A 22,788-nucleotide genomic window follows, 5' to 3' on the forward strand; every position below is an offset into this window, starting at 1 on the left:
CCACCCCAACATCAGATCCTCTGCCCAGAATTACCTCCATGTCCCTCTTCCTTGTCTCAGTACTTATGTATGAGGCACCTTTGTGAGATATATTGATCCACTCAACAGCATTTCCCCACATCACCAAGCTGCATTTGAGCAAGAAACAGCAATATGGCTGCGCTGGCTATTGTGAGTGCCATGGCCTCAAAACTGCCTTTTGCAACAAACAAACAAAATGGCTGCACCGTCCTGCCAAGCATACATCAGGCAGGATGGAACAAGGGAACACACTGAAGGAGCGTGCCAGTGTGTTCTGAAACATATAAATGGAATAAAGTGAAAAGGCAGCACTGCTTTGCTGAAAATCTCAAATTCCCCTTCAAAATGAAACTTTTTCACCCTTTAAAAATGCTGCTTTGACGCTAATTCCATCTGTTCTTTCTTAAACTACTGTGATTAAAAAGGCACTGCCATGCCCAGGATATCTCATTGTGCCTCAGCAAAACCAGGAATGATTTCTGAATGACAGGCCATGTCAAACCAACTCTGAGAGAAATCAACAAGGAACTCCACTTTTACTCCCACAGGACCATGTGTTTATTTCTTTCCAAAAGTATCCAAAGTTCAGCAGTTCAAAGAGACTAACTCTCTGAGCCAGGTCAGTTTCAATATATCTGTGCTTCAGACAAAACTCCTGCTTTCAAGAAAATGAATTTGGCTGCAAAGACTGTGGGGGAATCTGATGGAGCTGCCAAACCGAATTTAAAGAAAGAAATGCTAGCTTTTCACCACACATGTAAAAATGGGCAGTTTAAAAAGGAAATTGTTGAAGGAAAGCCTGCAATTACCTAGCAATGTGAAGGGGTTTGTGGCTGGTGAAAATAAATATAGGGGCTATTTTATTCCATAGGTTTGTTTTAATTCAGGACCCAAAATAAGAAAATAAAGATGTTAAAACACATGGGCTGAATTTGCAAGCTCTCAAAAACCAGTTACTCCAAATGGCAGAGCTAAAAGCTTCCTCCTAGGAAGGAAGACACACCATAAACTCTCAGCAGATACTAACACCTAAATAATAATTGCTAGTTTGGAAAGAATCTATGCTAGGCTAATCCACTGACAATGGAACTCCCAGGGCAAGGAAGTTTGAAGTGTGAAGGGGCAATTAAACCTTCCATCAAGCTGAGAAATCCCCACCTTGCTTTGAAGGAAATGACAGTTGGCTGCAGTTGAAGGAAAACAAAAAGAAAATGATCGAGTGACAAAGGATTGCCATTTGTTTCCAAAGACTATTTTATAAATAAACTTCAAAGACTTTTATCTCTGCAGCAAGACTTTGTAAAAAGTAGAATTTTCGCAGTGTGAAAGTGATTTTTTGGGCTTTCTTTTAAGACACAGTAGAGTTCACTGACACCTTGGGGACAGAAATGGACAAATATGGCAGATTACAAGAAAAGCATCCATGTTGCAAATGCAAATTTTTGTACATACATCCCTTATGATAATCCACACCCATGTATAAAGTTATATAATTTTGAGTAATATAAATCCCATTGAAAAGTGCAGAAAACAGGTTAAAGGGCGAAACAAGGTCTCGTGGACTGCTATGTGCTGCACAAAATATGTAACCTGTGTATATAATTTGCTAAGAGATTGCAGTAACTGTGGGAGGTTTTTGGACATTGCAAAACTCACATCATAAATCTGACATAATTTTCCTAAAATCCAACCAGCTGAGAGTGAGGCGGAGACTATCACTCTTGTCCAATCCCGTTGTTAGAGGCAGGTTTAGTTAAGCTTGCCCCAGTCATATACTTTGATGATGTCACGATGCATTATAAATAAGAGTTCCTGACAAGACTCTAGACACACACAATCTTCCTGACGCTCCTGCGCTGCGTTTCTGTTCCATCCATCCAGATTCCAGATCCCAACTACAAGGCCAAAGCATTGCTGACCCTACTCCTGGGCCCACTGCAAAACCCAAGCATTGCTGAGCCTGCTCCAGCAAGGCCTAAATTCTGAAAGCCCACTAAAATCCTCAAATAACCAAAAGGGAAAGCTGTGGTATTCTTTTGGGAAGCATCCTGAACCAGCCTGGCTTGCTGCCCATTAACCGCTGCCCTCCTGTCATCCTGCCATCCACTTGACCTTGAGTATCCAGTGACCAGAATTGCCATTCCAGTCCATAGCCATCCGGTGACCAGAACCGCCCAGCTGTTTGCCAGGCACCCTGCTATGTAGTGACCAGAACCGTTGACTGTCCAAAATCCCCAAACTAAAAAGTGGACTGTGAGTATAATTGCCACCTCATCTAACCCCATAGCCTATCTTGTCTTTGTCCTTATCCCACTCGCTTAGTCATCCTATCCTTATCTTGATAAGTGGTTCAAACTGTGAGAGTCATCCTTGGCAACCCTACCCTTGATTTCTAGTGCTAGCGCCATCTCTGTAGTAATTTTGTCTGGTGTAATCCTATGCCATTAGTCATATTTCGAGTGATGGTTTCCGCCAGGGTTGGGCGCTGGGGTGATAGGGTTGAACTTGCAAATCAACCCTGGAGCTTACTGTGTCCATCTTTGGCGCCCTAGCCTGAATGCTCTAGTGTAAAGTAAAACTGTTCTTGTCACAACCGATTTCCTTTCCTATTTCACAGCTCCATTTTACTCAAACCGCACCTTTTGATATCTTGCATAACTCATCCAATTTACCAGCTAGAGATCTAGTTTGACTTCTAGAACATCCCTGAGATATCGCTCCATCCCCCAACCAAATAAACCGCACTCCAAATCAGTGTAATTCACCCGTTTTTATTAAAAACCGTTTGGTTAATTTTAGGTGTTCATTTCCGAGTGTCATTTCCTAACATTGCAAGGGGTTTGAAATCAGTTTTTCTCTCTTATTTGGGGAAGGAAGATCAGATTGGGATTCTGTTTCCTGTTTCTTATTCCGGATTACCTTCTGCTTCTGTTTATCCCTTCATAATTGATTATTTGTGGGGTGAGGGAACATTGCAGGGGGAAATTCTACCTTGGGTGCTATCTTTCCTAAATCAAAAAGTCCTCCTATTCCGCTGTGCTGTGTATATGTTTCACTAGAAGGTTAAACCCAGTGCATTGCTCGCATTCTCATTGCAATTATCACCTCATTGATGATTGCTGCCCCATATTAAAAAGTGTATGATTTCTTTTGAATTTTAAAATAAAGTCTTTTACCAACCAGCCTCGTTAATGGTCCATTGTGACCTGGGGTATTTGAAAAGGGTGTGTGACATGAGTGGTGTACCATCTCAATATTGAATCAATATAAAAAGATAAGCATTTCAGCCGTGTGCTGCATAGTAGGCTTGAGACCAATGTGTGTGTCGCCTGATTGAAATCCTTAACACCTTGCCTCATAGGTAAGTATTGGGAAGAGGAAGAGTGGGACTAGAAGTAATGAAGATTACAGGTAATTAAGCCAGGCATAACCTCTACGTCTCTCTTCCTCATCCCAGTACTTGTGTATGAGGTGCCACATACACAAGTACTAGAACGAGGAAAGGTAGCGCTAGGAGCAATGAAGATACCAGTAAGTAATCCGGGCATCAAACACAAGCACACACGGACACCCAACCACCCATACAATATTGTACTCACTCATTCACAAACATTACGTTACACACACACACACACACCCCTTTTTAATCCGTTGCTGGTCCCAGGAAGGAGGCCTGCAGCAGGAACGTTTGATCCCTCCATGCCATGGGGTGAAGGTGCTGTATGTCTTCAAATAGAAACCGTTTCTTTTTGAAGTCACTCTGACTTCATAAAGAAACTATTTTTCAAGTCCAAGCCCCCCTCTGCCGGTCATGTCCCCCTCCCCCCCGCGCCTCACAGGGCTGCAGGGGCCCCACTATGCCAATGATGGCAGTCGAGAACAATAGCAAATTACAGTAGGGAAACCCACACCCTGGACCCTACAGGAAGAAAAGCAAGTATGGCAGCAGAGAACAGTAGCAAAATACAGTAGGGAAACCCACACCCTGGACCCCAAGGGATGAAAAGCAAGTATGGCAGTGGAAAACAGTAGCAAAATATGGGTCAGAAGCATACTTGATGTCAGCTGCTTTCCATAACGGCCCATATGTATGATAGGTGTGGTGGACAGTTTTATATATGCAGAGTTATATTTATACAGAGTTTGCCCTCTGTGGAGGCTCTGTGCTATGGTAAAAGTTACTCCTTTTTATTCAGCAGTCCTGACCCAGGCTCCTTTGTGAGCTTGCAGATCGAGCTGAACCACTCTTTTTCTTGCTGCTAATGCTCTGACACCCAACTTCCTTACAATGCAAATGCTTTGTTTCTAGGGTTGTGATGGCCAGGTTTGCTTTTAAAAAACGTGATCATCAACTCCCAATGACAAATCATTACCATTACAATTAAGCCAGATGTTAGAGCGTTAAATTGCATCCACCCATTGTTTAAATAACAATTGAGGGCGGCTCAAAGGTAACATCATTGCCACTGGTTGTGTGCTTAGTGGGCAAAAAATGATCTTAGAAAGTTGCCCACTCTTGCCCCTGAATGCAAAGCGCACCCAACCTAATGGATAATATTGGCAGGAATATCTGGCGGACATGAAAAATTCGCTAAACACATTGCCAACCTACACAAGAGAGCACGTTTCGCATTCCAACACAAGCCCCAAAATGTAGAATGATTTGCCACAAATTCGGATGGGAACTTACATGGCATTGCTGTTGATCAAAATCTTGGAAGAACGCTCGACTGGTCCGCTCTCTCAGCCACGAGGTTGGCTTCAACTCCTGCCGTCCCAGTTCCCACTCGTGCAGCGATCACGAGGTGCTGATGAAGCTAATAGGCTCAGGAGGGGTAGGACTGCATTTGCTGAACGTGGCGTGCAACTCACGTGACGAGGAGGCAGCGGAGCATTGCTAGGGTCCTTTTCTCTGATGGGAACAAGCAGCTTTTGCCCCAAGAACAGAGAATGGAGGTGAGCCAATAACACATAACAGGGTATTTGAGCAGCTGAAGGCAGCTGTAGTAGTTGTGAATATTGGATAGTGGCTGAAGGTTATGGAATTACTGACAGGAGTTGTGTTCCTAAAGGCAGAAACAATTAATTAGTAATATATGTCAAGTTAAGAAATGAGTAGAGTAGTTTGTTTATAGTTGGAGAATGTGGATAGGCATTGCATGTGTGTGAAGGTGGTGGGAATGTTGTTTGTTCGTGATGGTAATTGATGCACTCTGTTGGTGGCGCTCTCTGACACAATAATGCCTGGATTTCTACTTTTCACGGTGGGTTCGAGAGTCACTGGTGTGCCCACCAATGACTTGCCATTTAAACAGTGCATAATTTGTATAGAGCCACCCATTACCTAAAATAAAAAAAAAGACACAATGCGTGTTAAACCCACCCTCCTGCGTGAGGGAAATTGAACCAGAGAAGCACTCTTCACGTTGCTTTACCTTTTTTGTAATCGTTTTCAATAGTGTAGATTAGTTTTATTTGCTGGAAAAGAGTTGGCAGTTTCTCATGTGTCTGTGATAACGCCATAAGTTTGACGCTTCATCTTATTTCGCACTCGGTGGAAGTGTGAACCGGATTTTACGAGAGTTACCCTTTAGTCTAATATACATTGCATATGGGGTGTGTGAGTGGTAAAATGAGGAGTCTAGCCCATGTGGAGAAAAGCCTACAGGCGTTGCAAGTGGTGAAATTGCAGTGAAGTGTCTTGTGATCTTGGGCAAAACTGTTCTGCGCTCTCGTGTTCAAAGAGTAAAGTCAAACGTAATAGTGTGGAGAAACAATTAACTACATGGTAAACAATGGTTTTGTCTGTCCCTCAATGCAAGCTTATTTTTATTATTTTCTAAACTGATCTTTTGTTTTATATGGACTCCTACAATAACTTTGTGAATGTGCCAAATCAAATACACTTCTAGGCAGCCAAACATGGTGATTTAGGTTGTAAAACTCAGTCCTGTGATTGTTTGAAGAGTAGTAGATGTCCATAAAGCTAGTGTGAGAGGAAGAAGGGCTTGTTTTGACATTTCTGATACTTTTAGCTGCCCTTCGTATTTGGGATTTTAATGCGGGCTAAACCAGCGCGTCAGTTGGCAGTTATGCATCACTGCATGCATACACATTTCTATCACTTCTACACCTTCCTTTCACTAGGTATGTATTGTGTTTTCTCTCTTATTCCTTCAACTCTCTCCAGCATACAGTTTGCCTCTTATTTTCCATCCTATCAATTCCGATTTCTGTTATTAATCACCTCTTCTGTTTTTAGAACTATATGGTCTGGTGATAAGAGAAGCCTGTGTTTATGCTGTCTCTCCTTCACACCAGATGTGTTCTGCAGTTGTGGCCTTACTCGCTATTGTAGTCATCAAGGTTTAGCTGCAATTACTTAAAAAAAAAAATACATTTGAATCCTCGGCAGGATTGTGAATGGGTCGTTGTTACAATGGTGGAAAGGGGTATAGTTGGGGAGTATGGATAAATATAATAGTCGTTGCTGTTTTATAATTATTTATATGGAATGCAATGCTAGGCATATTTAATGTCTGAACTACCTACAGGTAATCTACATTGCCACCAAGTGCCTTTTCCCAGTTCTTAACTTTCAGGTTTGCCAATGCAATTGACACCAGAATAGCGTTTATACTTTATTTATTATTTGATTTATTTGTTTTGACATTTGTTTAGCGCACTTAGCCGGGAGGCATATAGGCACTGGTTTACAAAAGCATAGTGGTTGCAGTAGAAGTCTTAGGTTGCATACGAGTTACAGCAGTGAAATCATTCACATCAAAAGTACATCGTTACAGTTAACAGAAGTTACCTAATGCTGGTACAGTTGGCGGGACTGGTCAAGTTCACATGAGTGCATGGTGGGTTTGGTGTACATCGTAAGAGGAGGGGACAGGAGTAGGTATTGCTCTTGATTAAAGAGCCATGTTTTGAGCTCCTTCTGGAAGGACCACAGGGATGGCTCTGATCTCAGGGCTGTTGGCATGGAGTTCCAGAGTTTAGCTGCGATCACTAAGAAGCTACTACCTCCTGCTTTTTGGCCCTTAAAGCAGGGGATGTCCAGGCGGCAGGAGTAGGCCGCTCGGGTGAGTATTATAGACTGGGCTTTAGAATTGGCTAGAGCGATATCTCAGGGGCACTCTCAAACAGGCATTTGTGAGTAAGGGATAGGATTTTAAATGTTATGTGCTCTCGGACTAGGAGCCAATGGTTTTTGCACCTGGCTTCAGAGATTATATGATCCTAAAACCAAAAGATCGCAGACAAATCTGCTTCAACACACCAGAATAAATAATGTACTATTGGCTTTAAGACTAAACCAGCGTATAGCTGTTCAAAGTACAACCGAATCAAAGCTATGTATAGAAGGACCATCTACATGTAACCAATAGTGCTTACACGTATGAGGATTGGTTCCGGTGGCACCCTATGTGCCTTTGCTAAAGTAAGAGCACCCCCTCGGCTGCATCCTAGGAGCTGCTAGCCCCTGGTTGCTCTAGATAGGCACAGAAGGGTATCAAATGAATGCTAAATGTTGGCCACCACTATAGTTGCACAAGTCTAATGACTGAGAGTTACTGGGGACAACTTTCTGCCTTTCTCTGCAGGTCCATACATTACAAACTGGATATCTGAAGTGCGAAATCAAGAAATGCTGTCTAAATGCATGAGTGGTTCTATTTCTATGCCAGAGAAGGTCGTACTTCTGCCTTCTCCACAACTGGAGGTGGGAGGGAGAAAAACTTGGCAACAGCTGTTTCTGGGAGCATTCACGCCGCATCTGAAGTAACGATTAGTTAGGAATATTTGCAGTCTAAAGCCGCTAATTCCTCCAGCCTCTTAGCCAAAGTGATCCCTATTCAAAAACTAGCCTTCATGACCAAAAATGGAATGTCAATCCATTCAGTTGGCTCAACTTGGTGATCTGGTAGGGCCTGAAGAAACTAAGGCAAATCCTCAGTTAGGACCAGTAACATTACAGCAAGTCTCTCAAGAGAGATGCTCTAGAGTAGGCATTTCGCTAAATGATTGCCACATGATACATCTGCCTACTGTTCTCTAAATGCCTTGATGGTTGTCCATTGTGCATTAAAGGAAGACCTAAACAGCACTAATGAAAAACCATGTTAAAGGAACTGAAGTCCTTCACACCTTCCACTGTCCATGTCTGCTCGCAACTTGGGCATCATGTTTGACCTTTTTATCTTCATATTTCGCATAGAGCACGGTTGGCCTGATTCTTTCCATGCAATATTGCCAAAATTCGTGTTCCTTATTTTCCAGGCTACTAAACTTCCTATTACCGCTCCCATTTGTTTCAGACCTCGGTTACTGCTCTGCTCTCCTGTTTGGCTGCCCAGCATATGCTCTAGTGCCACTTCACTTAATTTTTAATTCTTCTGCTACTTTTATTTGTTTTACCTCTAACTACTCTGGATTTGCTCAGTTGTCTTTGGTTTGATTATCCTATTCTTACATTTTCTGTGTATTCTGTTCCTGACCTGGCTCCTTTCTATCTAATTTAATCAGCCTATATTCTCCTCCATGTACTGTTATGCATCTCAGTTTCCCCTACAGGGATCCAAATTGGGATTTGTTGACCAGGAGCAAAAAGCAGCTCCTCGGTATCCAGCATAACCAGTTAGGCAGGAGCTAGCACAGACTGCGCAGCAAATCTAACCTGCGCAAGATGCAGACTATACCTTTTGTCAATTTCATGCTATCCACTATATGCTATAAATGGCCCTTAAGTGTGTTCTTTGTCTTTTATAGACACCCACAAACATACATAGTTAGGTTTGTATGGCACCACTTGCCCCATGAGTCAAAAGTAGCTCCTGGTAGTTGTTGGTGTCAAGATAACCAGGCTCCCCTTGGATATACTGTATTGCTCGCCCAGAGTGCATGGACAGTCATTAATCACCAGTGCAATTATGGAGCCAATACTTTAAACACAGGTAGACGCAATAACTTGCAACCACACACACTCTTAGAAAATAATGAGCACTTATATGGCTATTTATTCAAAGCTTGGAAGCAACAAGTGATAACATAGAAATAAATCACAGAAGAAACAGAGAGTTCAAAAGAAAATACATTACCATGGGCGTAACTGGATCCCTCATCTCGCCAGAAGCGGCCGAGAGCACAACAGCCCACAGGTATGCCGGACGAAAGCATCCTCCCTCCGGCTGAGGTCTCACCTGACCGCTAAGGGGTTCCGCATATATGCACTCCTCAAAATGGGGTGGCAATTTCTCGAGCCTTCTGGCAACGCACTTGCGCATTGATGAGCAGCCGTTGATTGCCAGCTGGGTCAACCAACAGTAACCTCAAGGAGCAAAGTGCTTCCCTCCTCTAAAAACAAGCACCACGGAAAACAGTCCCGTAACTCATAACAAGACATAACAAAGCTAGCTTTCCCAGCAGAAATGTCCTTGACTGCATACCAGGTTTGGAAAGCATGTTTTCTTCAGCATTGTGAATCTAGCTCTCAGCAAAATGAGTACAGCTTTTCACTGCGGCATGAAGTAAATATCCATCATGGCTCTGAATGCTCCCAGAATACACTGCGCACCAGCGCCATGTTTTAGCTCAAGCATAACAATTCTACCCTTGGATATTTATCTTCCATAGCCCAGTGGCAGAGGAGCCGGTCTCTGAAACCGACGAAATATTAAACCTAAGTTGGGAATGCATTGAATACAACAAGAAGCTATTATGATAGCTAATATAATGCAAATACAAGCAAAAGCGTAACGCAGTGTACCCCCAACATCAGGAATCCATGAAAATAACCAATCCCACCAATTCCCAGTATGCTCTTGGGACACTTGAGAAATGAGATCCCTCAAACCTCGAAATGACTTTCAATGGATCGTGAATGGTCACTTAGATTGAAACAACACATACCTTCACTGCGTTACAACCTAAATTATGCTTTAGCAATAGATGATCAACAGCAGCTCTGTTTTGCAAAGTTGCTTTTCTAATAACTTTGCTATCAAGGAGTAACTCTTCTAATGCTTGAGAAGTATGATTAAGTCCTTTGACTACTAAACATGCTAATTTGATCAAAGATTTGTAACCCCCAGCAGCTAAACCCCAAACTCACACTAATGAAAGGGTTAATGCTAGAACCTCAGCTTCTGATAGCAAATGCACATGTGAATCACAATCGGGGGATAGACCCACAGACTCAAAAGTTCACCTTTTGCCTCGAGATATCGCTGAGTGTAAAGGGAACATCATTAGTCCTAATCGATTTAAGGCACATGGACCTCCGGAAATGTTAGCTGGAATATAAGTGTATGAGATGTTGCCACATGAAAAGAGCCATCCTGGTGGAAGTTTCACATGATTCAGATGACTGGCAGCTATCACTGTATGATTACAAGACATAGGGCCTCATTACACGGATGGCGGTAAGGATTTACCGGTACCGGTAAAATACCGGTACCGGTAAATCCTTACCGCCTTACTACGAGGTCCCTTTGCGGGTTGGGGGATTTAACGCCTGCTTTTTGCAGGCGTTAAAAACCAACCCGCAAAGGGACCCGTAATTAGCGCCTTCCTCATTCCCATTGAGCCCTATGGGTCAAAAATGGGAATGGGGAAGGGCAATGGTGGAAGGGGGAATTACCGCCCCGCCAACCTTGGAATGGGGCGGTAATTCCCCTTTCCGCCAAGGCGCTGCCAGTATTTTACCGGCATGAACCATGGCGCTAATAGCGCCATGGTTCTCCGCCATCCGTGTAATGAGGCCCATAGTGTTATTCACGCTGGTACATGTGCATGGAACTCGCGAAGACAATTGTTGCTCGAACACAGTGTGATTTTGCTGTTTGGTTAAATTGAGCTGTTGGCATTTGCCAATTTCTTTTGCATTGCATGTCATAAGGTAACACACATAGCCTTGGGTTATATTATAGGTTATAATACGTGTCAAATTTCTCCATTTGCGATCTGTTTCCTGGCAAAACCTGCAGTACTCCTAGACGGAAAAAGATTACCTGATATCGGAATCTTGAACCAAAGAATCATTGTGCGTGACGGCAAAAATATGATTTAGAACCAGAACTGGCGTCGGCACTGCTACTAAGCACATAGTCAATAAGGCTTCAGCATTGGGCATGTCAGTAAGGCAAAAGTGCGTAATGTTGAGCACCTGTTGTGCCAGCTATATCCACATATTCTCTGTTTGGGTGATTATGGGGGAATGTTTATGCCGTCCTGAAGATGCCTCTCGCATGACTGGCATCAATGTTGTTTTCACTTGCGCCTGACGTGTTTTCCGCATTTCACGAATCCATGTCTCCGGTCTGGCTGGCTTTTCGGCATCGGCATAAGGCTGCTTTTGGACATCAGAACTCATCATTATCAGTTTCCCCTTGATCGCTGGCACAGATGTGACATTTTTCGTTGGTAGCAGCATGCCGTTTAACTCTCCCAAACAGAGTCCATTTAGTCCCACAATTACACCAGCCAGACACAGGATCTACAAGGCAAGTAGATCAAGAGCTTTGATTTTGCTGGATCTGTCCGCCGCATTTGATGGTGGACCATCCTATCCTCCTCTCACGTCTAGCACAAATCGGGATCTCTGGCTCAGTCCTGGCTTGGTTTACCTCTTTTCTTGCAGACCGCACTGACCCTTGCTATGCCCCCTTTCCTCTCTTTCCCTTGTGTCCTCACCTGTGGTGTCCCCCAGGGATCCTCTCTTTCCCCTATCTTATTCAATATTTATATCTGGGCGCTTGTCTGCCTTATCCATTCGTACGGACTCAATTGTTATTCCTACGCGGATGATACTCAAATCCTGATCCGTTTGGATCAGGATCATACCGAGGTCTCAGCTTGTCTTCATGACTGTCTAAAAGCAGTCGGTGTCTGGATGGACCAAAATTGGCTCAAGCTCAATGGCGATAAAACAGAGGTGATGTTGGTGGGTTGTCCTCCCAGCCCATCACTATGGACCCCCGCTTTTTGGCCTACCTCATTGGGCCCCCTGCCCTGTCCAGTGGACAAAGTAAAGAACTTAGGGGTCATTCTTTCCACCTCCCTGCCATGACAAATCAGGTCTCAGCGGTCTCCCAATCCGCCCACCACCAGATTAGGGTACTTAAGAGGGTCCTCCCTATGATCCCAGAAGCTATGCGCCCTCCTGTGGTGGCTGCATTAGTCCTCTCACGGTTGGACTATTGCAACTCCCTGTACCTCGCTCAGCCGGTGGGCCTTCTCCAGCGTCTCCAACGCATGCAGAACCTGGCAGCTAGACTGGCCGCAGGTTCTCCCTATGGAGCACATATCTCGCCAGTGCCTCGCCAACTCCACTGGCTTCCAGTGGCCCAGCGAGTTAAGTTCAAGTCACTGTGTATTGTCCACCGGGCAATCCAGGGCCTAGGTGCTGAGTTTCTTCAAACCAAATTTGTCCGATATATCCCGGAACGCAATCTTAGCTCCTTGACCACCAACCTCTGGGTGGTTCCTAGGTATAACCGGGAAAGACTCGGTGGCAGAGCCTTTTCCATTGCTGCGGCCAGGCTGTGGAATACCCTCCCACTGCTACTCAAGTCTACCTCTAACCATTTGGCTTTCAGGAAAGCCCTGAAAACTACTCTATTTTAGCTCTCTGGCTATTACTGTTCTTCCTGCTTGGTAGCTTCCTCACCAGCACCATGATGCCCTTGGGCGACCGTGCGCTTTACAAGTCCAGGTAACATAACATAACAAACCCAGAAAAGAGATATCAGTGTTGTACATCACTCTCTCAGGTAACATTTGTCTGCGGGCACATATTGCCATTTCTTTCTACCGGTCTCCATTACTAAAACTGCTTGGTCTTTGCCTGATGCAATGACATCTGCAGGCACTGATGGGCCACTTGGCCTTTCCACCAGGTACCATACTGTCTGAAGAGCCAAAACCACGATCCCCACGGGTAGTTAACACTGTAGGAGGCTCCCCCTTCTTAATCATGGACAACTTAACGGGAATGATAATCAATTGGGCCACCCGATCACCCTTGTGGATCGGTAACAATTGGTCCCCACTATTCATCAGGATGACTTTGATCTCTCTCGCCTTGGTAATCTGCATCAATTACCCCTCCCAATACTTGAACTCCCTTCAATGCTAGGCCAGATGTAGGGGCAATCCATCCCATATGCTCTGGGGGAATTTGTACTCCAACCCCTGTTTCAATTCCAAACATCCCTCTTGGGTCTAATCTGATTTCCGCATGGGAATGCAAGTCTACCCCTGCTGACTCTGTAGTCGCCTGATAGGGAGCTAAAGAACCCGGGGTAATTTCCCAGTACAATAGGGTTTCTCTGACTGAATTGGGTTGAATCTGTAAAGCAGGAGTCATTAGCCGCATCAAAGGAGTTTCATGCTCGTTCACAGGCCTATTGTTTAGCACTTGCACCGCATCAAACACACGATCACGCCAGCCTGCCAAATTGCCATCTCCAGATTTGCGCAGCTGTTCTTTCAACAACCCATTCATTCGTTCAATCAGCCCTGAAGCGGCAGGGTAATAAGGCACATGGTAGAGCCACTCAGTGCTCTTTTCCTGACAATATTCCTGTATTAATTTACCTTTGAAGTGTGACCCATTGCCACTTTGAATCTGCAAAGGCACTCCGTAATGCAATATGATCTGATCTAACAACCTAATGGTGTTCAGTAGTGTGGCACACTTGCACGGCAAAACCATCATATATCCTGAGTATGCATCCACAATAGTGCATGCATACTGACAACCTTTACTGATTGGCAGGGGACCGATATAATCAATCTGCCAAATTTGACCTGGTAGTTTTACTCTTCGCAATGTACCCCGAACAATCTGAGGGATAGGCCTATGCTGTTGATATTGGCACACTGGACATTGCAAAATGATCGTTTTCACTACCTCTAAAGGAATACTGATTCCTCGAGCTTGTGCCCACCTGATAGTATCCTTTTCTCCAAGGTGCCCACATTTCTGGTGAGCCCACTTGGCCAAACCCTCCAAATCGTCTTCCTGAGCCTCCGCATCCACAGATGAAATCTTGGTGTGTGCATCTGCAACAGAATTAAACCAACGTTCTAATGAGTCAGTGGCACAATGCGCGTCCACATGATACACAGTGACTTCACTTTGTGATAACATTTCTGCAATATCTTACCACAGTTCCTTTCCCCACAACTCTTTTGAATGAATCTTCCACCCATTCTTTTGCCAGGTTGGCAACCACACCGCCAACCCATTCGCCACTGACCATCGATCCGTGTACACATAACATCGACCAGGGGTCTCTTGTTTCAATGCCTGGTAAACTGCGTAAAGCTCTGCAAACTGACTGCTCTTCCCTTTCCCTGACGTTGTCAAAATCATTTTAGTCTTGGGATTGTACAACACTGCTTTCCAGTATCGCTCAGTTCCCACATATCGGGCTGAGCCATCCGTGACCCAGGCATGCTCTGTCTGCTCCACGGTCAAATTGCTGTACGGTACTCCCCATTTCATGGGAGACTCACGTTTTTCAGGCACTTCCGGCGGTATGTTGGCTACTTGCTCATGTCATTTCGCAACTGCACCCTTCCCTGATTTGGCTATGTCTTGAATATACCATTTCCATTTAATTATGCTGGCTTCTTGAGCATGTCCTATTCTATGTGTTTTAGGAGAGCTCAGTACCCATTCATAATTGGTATTTCTGGCATCATCAATACATCATGGCCCACCGTCATCTGCTCGGTATCAACAAGGGCCCAATAACATGCTAGCAACTGCTTCTCAAACGGCGTGTATGAGTTACCAGCATCGGGTAACTTACGACTCCAGAACCCCAATGGCACACGTTTCCTGTCCTGTTTCTGCCACACACTCCAGTTAGCATAATTGTCTTGTACAGACACATTCAATGCCACTTCGCCTTCCCTCAATGGCCATAAATCAAGCACCTGCTGCACTGTGTCTTTTCGCCAAATCAAATGCTTTCTGCTGCTCTTCCCCCCCCACTGAAACTCATTTTTCTTTGGTGTCACTTTGTAGAGGGGGGCCAATATCTGCCCTAAATGGGGAATGTGCTGTCTCCAGAACCCAAACAGCCCTATAAACTGCCGAGCTTGCTTTTTGTTCATTGGAGTGGTGAACTCAAGTATTTTCTGTCGGGCCTTCGGCACCATTTCTCGATGCCCATTATGCCACTGAATCCCTAGGAATATCACTGTTTCAGCTGGGCCTTGAATTTTATTCAGGTTAATCTCCCACCCTTTCTTCTTCAATCCTTCCATAATGACATCTAGCTGGTTTTGCACACTGTGCTCATCCGTGCCCTGAATGAAAATATCATCAATGTAGTGAGAGATTTGTATGTCAGGTTTACACGGTATCTTGTCTAAGTGCTCTGCCACCAGCCGGTGACAGATACTCGGGCTATGTATGTACCCCATAGGTAACCTTGTAAAGGTGTACTGACACCCGCTCCAAGAAAATGCAAACTGCTCTTGACACTCTTCAGCAATTGGCACAGAGAAAAATGCATTGGCTAAATCTACCACTGCATACCAAGTCCCCTCAAACTTTTGGACATTCTCAATCAAGGTAATGGCATCTGGGACCACGGGCACTAAGGGAGGAGTGTGTTTATTCAACTCACGGTAATTGTCATGATGCCTACCTCCAAGGAGCCAGGCCGGGCCCAGCAACCCCAGAGGCAGACATCGTTTTCCCCAGGGAAGTCTCAGCGGGCCCAAGTCGGGGCCCTTTGGACTCAGTCCTGGCGCCTTAGGCGCCAGGCTCATAGCGGACCCCAGTCCTGGCGCCTTAGGCGCCAGGCTCATAGAAGAGGATATGTGTTTAAGTGCTTGGGTGCACACTTACCTGATGCAGACCTTGCTGCTTCATCCAGGCCCTCTTGAGGCCTGAATGGGACTACTTTACCTGTAGGACTACTTCACCACCCGTGTGTGGTCGGGGAAGGATACATACCTGATTGGTGGAAGGATACATACCAGGAACTTCTTCCAAGTCTATTTAAACCCCAACCGAACAGCCACACGTGCTTCGCGTTGTTCTGCACCTAGCAGCTGGACGCTCACCGTGTCAGCTCCTGCATCCTGACTTCAGCCACGCCTGCCAGCACCCTGGAACACCTGCAAGGGGAGAAAGGAAGAGAATAGGAGAAGAAAAGCCCTTACCTGCTAAATCTGCATCCGGGAGTCATTTCTCCAACGGCCCTGAAAAGGAAGACCTCATTTAAAAGGCATTTTGTTTCGATCGCTGCAGCGCTGCATTTTACTCACCTTTGCAAGGCGCTTCCATCTTCAGCAGCGATCTTCCGGATTCAGCTAGGCCCCGGCGCCTAGAGGAAAAAAGACAAGAACAAAGGTGAGAGGGAGAAAAGGAATAAGGAAAGCTCAGTTTCCTTTTAAGTCTTACCTGTTGGATTATTCCCACTGCATTTCGGGTCCTGCCGCTTCCTGGCATCTCCGGACCCCGGCCCCTATGGGGAAAAAAGACAAAGACATTGAATGAGCGAATGCAAAGACATTACCTGAGCGCTCATCCAGAACTGTTTCACTTCGGGTCGGCGCCATATCTCCGGAACTCCGAACCCCGGCCCCTAAGGGGAAAAAGACATAAGCATTAGCGCTTGCTGCAATTAGACAACGAACATTATTATTAAGCTTGAACTTTTGAACAGAACTTTTACAGCGCCTTACCTGAACAGTCAAGCTCCCATCAATCCTCAATCCAGTGAAGTAACTGGGTTTCAACGCGCCCCTGCATCAGAAGCAGGATGGAGAGCTCATCCTTCCAAACCCTAAGGTGAGGCTTCACGGGGAATCGTGGAGGAGGTATCGTGGAGGGTTGGAAGGGAGTGGGAGGCTTGAGCATTGTTCCACAGTTGGTAATACTCCCTTTTCACGCACAGGTGGGTATCCAACGAGCCAGGGAAGCCAGAATAGAGGGGCCCTTCCTGTCCATCTTCAGAGTTCTGTGCCTTCGACGCCGCGCCTCCGTGGGAACCAGGTGAGCGTTACAGAACGCGAAGCCTTACCACAATTTCCCACCTGGGTGCTATGGAGGCTTCCGAGACAGATCAGCTGGCCCATCTTTTAGGGGAATTACGGGCAGAAGTGCACTCAGCCCGCCAGGAGACTAATGCTCTCAGAAGGGAACTAATCCTATCCAAGGAAAGAACTGATGATCTGGCCAAAAGGTTATTGCAGGGCCAGGCAGAGCACACTCCTTTACCTGTTTCCGGAGATATTTCTACAACAATGGGTTCGAATAACCCGGTACAAATCAATCTACCTGGACACATGCCTTTGGCCCCGCCGGAACGTTTTGCGGGGGATCCCAAGAAATATGCCGTTTTTATGAACCAATGCCGTTTACACTTTTTATGCAGGCCCGGGGCCTTCCCCAACGACCAGACCAAAGTAGCATTTGTACTATCTTACCTCAGTGGCTGTGCTGCCGATTGGTCTATTCCATTGGTAAATCAGGATGATCCCATTCTCCGGGATTTCCAGGGCTTCCAGGCCAGCATGGAAAGATTGTTCGCTCGACACTCGCAGGGACAGGCCCTTGACAACGAACTGCTATCCTTACGACAAGGTAATCAGGATCTTTTGTCCTATATCGCCACCTTTAATAGACAGTGTTAAAGGACCATTAACGCAGAAGGAACGAGAGAGAAGGCGACAAATGCAACTTTGTCTGTATTGCAGAACTTCCGGTCACTTTCTTCAAGGTTGTTCAGTTAAACCACCCAAGAAGGTGGTTGGAGCCACTGATAACGAGTTATTGACACCTGGTTCGGGAAACGACCTAGCCCGACAAGCGTAGGGGTCCGCTTGCCGAGCTTGAAAACAAACGCTTTGACCTCGCATTTTGTCATGCCAATGGTGCTTGTGAACCCAAAACAGCCTCAGCAGTTGCATGCTATAAAAGCATACATAGACAGTGGAGCTATTGGAAATTACATAGACCGTGAATTGGCTTCCAGGATTAAGCTTCCTCTCCGCCCGAAAGTAACCCAAGATGTAATTACTACAGTTGATGGAACCGAAATAGCCTCAGGGCCTGTAACGCATTCCACAGTTGAAATCACTCTGGTGGGTCAGGACGGACATCGGGAAGCAATCGTGTTTGATGTGATCAAGGCCCCACAATTTCAAGTACTTCTTGGTATCCCTTGGTTAGAAACACATAATCCAAGAATAGACTGGCGAGCAAAGAAGATAAGTTTTCCTGATTGTGAACCAACCTGTTACCCAAGGAATCCAGCTATGGGTCTAGCCTCTGTAACTTCCACCCCTGTACAGCTACCATCTGAATACCAAGAATTCCAAGACGTTTTTCAGAAAGAGCAGGCTAACACCTTACCTCCCCATCGATCTTACGATTGCCAAATTGACTTGGTACCCAATGCACAACTACCTTGTAGTAGGATTTATGCTCTTACTGAACCTGAGAACCTGCATTTGCGCCAGTATTTGGATCAATACCTGGCCAATGGCTTCATTCGCCCATCAAAGTCACCAGTCTCTTCCGCTTTGTTCTTCGTACCTAAAAAGGAAGGAGACCTTAGGGCCTGTATTGACTACCGCGCCCTAAATCAGATAACGATTAAGAATCGTTACCCTTTGCCCCTGATACCTGAGCTTATCGACCAAGTAAAAGATGCTCGTGTGTACACCAAGCTAGATCTCCGAGGAGCTTACCACCTGGTACGTATAAAAGAGGGCGACGAGTGGAAGACTGCATTCCGCACCAAATTTGGGCTCTTCGAATATCAAGTAATGCCCTTCAGTTTGTGCAACGCACCTGCCGCCTTTCAGTACTTCATGAATGATGTTCTTCGGGAACTTATCGATGTTTGTGTCATCGTTTATATTGACGACATCCTGGTGTATTCCTCCTCAGAATCTGATCACAGAAACCATGTTAGGGCAGTTCTTGAGAAATTGCACCAGCACAAATTATTTGCCAAGCTCGAAAAATGCGTTTTTCATACCACAGAAGCGGAGTTTCTCGGATTCATCCTGACACCTCAAGGAATCCGAATGGACTCGCGGAAAGTGGACGCCATTCTCAAATGGCCATCTCCTAGCTCTGTGAAGGGAGTGCAAAGCATGCTTGGCTTTGCCAATTTCTATCGAAGGTTCATCCCGGAATTTTCTCGAACTGTTCAACCCATCACAGCTCTCCTAAAAAAAAATAAACGCTTTGAATGGACTCTTGAGGCTGAACAAGCCTTTCAGGACCTGAAAACCAAATTCACCTCTGCACCTGTATTGAAGCACCCGCGCCCAGATCTCCCTTACATCGTGGAAACCGATGCATCCAGTTCGGCCATGGGAGCTGTCCTGTCGCAAAGAGACCCAGAAACTAACCAACTACACCCTGTAGCCTTTTGGTCCAGAAAATTCTCTCCACCTGAACTCAATTACACAATCACCGACAAAGAACTACTGGCTATTAAATCAGCTTTCAAGGCTTGGCGTCACTATCTTCTCGGTGCAAGACACACCATCACCGTAATTACGGACCACAGAAATTTGCAGTATTTAAAGACGGCCAAAGCTCAATCTTCGCGACAACTCCGATGGGCTTTATTCTTTGCAGAATTTGATTTTGTAATTACCTATCGCCCTGGCTGCAAGAATGGTAAGGCAGATGCCTTATCCCGGATAGGCATGGAAGAACCCAATTCGAGTTTAGAACCTGTGCCAATCATACCGGAACAAAGAATTCTGGGCTTGACTTCATTGCAAACCATTGAGGACATCCAAGCTCAAGTAAAACAGCTTTTTGACTCTTCTGCCTTACTGGAATGGAGTCAAAAGGGTCCTCACTACACCGTTAAGGATGATTTACCCTACTTCCAAGAGCGGTTATTTCTGCCAAGTAAAGAATTGCAGGAACTTGTCATTACCCGTCATCATGAATCATTAAAGGAAGGACACCCCGGTATCGCGAAAACAGAAGAAAAGATCAAACGCCACTTCTGGTGGCCTTCTTGGAGAAAAGACATAAAGTCATTTGTGTTGTCTTGCGGAATCTGTGCCCAAAATAAGAGTCAAAAGAAAAGGCCAGCCGGCCTACTTCAACCTTTGGACATTCCACCAGCACCTTGGCACACCTTGTCAATGGACTTTATAACTGACCTGCCTCCTTGTGGTGGTTACAACACGATTCTCGTAATAGTGGATCTATTCTCCAAAATGGCCCATTTTATCCCTTTAAAAAGATTGCCGTCAGCTTCCACCTTGGCCAAGGAATTTATGGAAAATATAGTGCGGTTACATGGTTTCCCTTCCATATTAGTCTCAGACCGTGGAAGTCAATTTATCTCCCACTTTTGGAAGAAATGTTGCCAACTAGCACAAATAGACGTGCGGTTATCCACCAGCCACCACCCCCAGACCGACGGACAAACCGAGAGAACCAATCAGACTCTCGAGCAATATCTGCGGTGCATGTTACACCAATCCGAGTTAAATTGGAAAGACATCCTTTGGATTGCAGAATATGCATACAACAATTCAGTGCATTCTGGAACCGGACTGACTCCTTTTTATACCCTGTATGGTCACCATCCTCGGACCTCTGACCTAGATCCACCTCTGACCCTGGAGATGCCTGCAGTAAATCACCTACATCCCACAATAACCCAAGCCTTCAAAGAAGCTACAACCCACTTACAGCAAGCCAAGAAAAAGTATAAAGAAAACGCTGATTTGCACCGAAGTAAAACTCCTCCTTACCAAGTAGGAGATCAGGTATGGCTAGCAACTAAACATCTACCCCTCAAGGGTCAGCGAACTTTTAATCCCAGATTCATTGGGCCTTACCCCATCAAAGCTATTATCAACCCAGTGGCCTTTAAACTCGATTTACCATCCAACATGCGGATTCATCCCGTTTTTCATGCATCTCTTCTAAAACCAGTACAACCTGGAACCAGACTGTCTGAGCCCCCAGGCCCTGTCCAAATTGATGGAGAATTAGAATTCGAAGTGAAAGACATTTTAGATTCCAAGATAGTTAAGTCGAAACTCTTCTATCTTGTTGATTGGAAAGGATATGGACCTCAGGAAAGATCTTGGGAACCCAGTAACTATGTTCACGCACCACGATTAATTCAACGATTCCATCGAAGATTCCCGCACAAACCAAAACCCCCGGAGGAAAAGACCTTGGGAGGGGCCTTGAGGGGGGGTACTGTCATGATGCCTACCTCAAAGGAGCCAGGCTGGGCCCAGCAACCCCAGAGGCAGACATCATTTTCCCCAGGGAAGTCTCAGCGGGCCCAAGTCGGGGCCCTTTGGACTCAGTCCTGGCGCCTTAGGCGCCAGGCTCATAGCGGACCCCAGTCCTGGCGCCTTAGGCGCCAGGCTCATAGAAGAGGATATGTGTTTAAGTGCTTGGGTGCACACTTACCTGATGCAGACCTTGCTGCTTCATCCAGGCCCTCTTGAGGCCTGAATGGGACTACTTTACCTGTAGGACTACTTCACCACCCGGGTGTGGTCGGGGAAGGATACATACCTGATTGGTGGAAGGATACATACCAGGAACTTCTTCCAAGTCTATTTAAACCCCAACCGAACAGCCACACGTGCTTCGCGTTGTTCTGCACCTAGCAGCTGGACGCTCACCGTGTCAGCTCCTGCATCCTGACTTCAGCCACGTCTGCCAGCACCCTGGAACACCTGCAAGGGGAGAAAGGAAGAGAATAGGAGAAGAAAAGCCCTTACCTGCTAAATCTGCATCCCGGAGTCATTTCTCCAACGCCCTGAAAAGGAAGACATCATTTAAAAGGCATTTTGTTTCGATCGCTGCAGCGCTGCATTTTACTCACCTTTGCAAGGCGCTTCCATCTTCAGCAGCGATCTTCCGGATTCAGCTACGCCCCGGCGCCTAGAGGAAAAAAGACCAGAACAAAGGTGAGAGGGAGAAAAGGAATAAGGAAAGCTCAGTTTCCTTTTAAGTCTTACCTGTTGGATTATTCCCACTGCATTTCGGGTCATGCCGCTTCCTGGCATCTCCGGACCCCGGCCCCTATGGGGAAAAAAGACAGACATTGAATGAGCGAATGCAAAGACATTACCTGAGCGCTCATCCAGAACTGTTTCACTTCGGGTCGGCGCCATATCTCCGGAACTCCGAACCCCGGCCCCTAAGGGGAAAAAGACATAAGCATTAGCGCTTGCTGCAATTAGACAACGAACATTATTATTAAGCTTGAACTTTTGAACAGAACTTTTACAGCGCCTTACCTGAACAGTCAAGCTCCCATCAATCCTCAATCCAGTGAAGTAACTGGGTTTCAACGCGCCCCTGCATCAGAAGCAGGATGGAGAGCTCATCCTTCCAAACCCTAAGGTGAGGCTTCACCGGGAATCGTGGAGGAGGTATCGTGGAGGGTTGGAAGGGAGTGGGAGGCTTGAGCATTGTTCCACAGTTGATAATACTCCCTTTTCACGCACAGGAGGGTATCCAACGAGCCAGGGAAGCCAGAATAGAGGGGCCCTTCCTGTCCATCTTCATAGTTCTGCGCCTTCGACGCCGCGCCTCCGTGGGAACCAGGTGAGCGTTACAGTAATACACCGTCATCCTCCAAGACCCATCCCCCTTTTTAATAGGCCAGAGAGGATTGTTCCATGCGGTGGTGATAGGGCGTAACACACCCGCCTCCACATACTCTTTGATGGTGTCTGAAATTTCCTTGTGCCCCCCAGGAATGCGGTATTGCT

General features: G+C 45.8%; 1 protein-coding gene across 4 annotated transcripts in view; it reads left to right on the forward strand.

Annotated features, from left to right (window-relative positions):
• The first annotated feature begins 4,740 nt into the window (after nt 1–4,740).
• The window catches only part of DECR2 (2,4-dienoyl-CoA reductase 2), a 224,344-nt gene continuing 206,296 nt past the window's right edge, over nt 4,741–22,788 (forward strand). For 2 of the 4 annotated variants that reach the window (XM_069646891.1, XM_069646890.1), the window contains exon 1: nt 4,902–4,977. Coding sequence is in view for 2 of the 4 variants with exons in the window: in XM_069646886.1 (XP_069502987.1) it covers nt 4,972–4,977 (6 nt within the window). In the remaining 2 variants the exon portion in view is untranslated. Of the gene's footprint in view, nt 4,978–22,788 lie in introns of all 4 variants that reach the window. The other 2 variants (XM_069646886.1, XM_069646888.1) reach the window with 2 other exon arrangements.

The sequence above is a fragment of the Ambystoma mexicanum genome, chromosome 2q (assembly GCF_040938575.1).
Source record: "Ambystoma mexicanum isolate Mex_15411 chromosome 2q, UKY_AmexF1_1, whole genome shotgun sequence".
NCBI lineage: Eukaryota > Metazoa > Chordata > Amphibia > Caudata > Ambystomatidae > Ambystoma > Ambystoma mexicanum.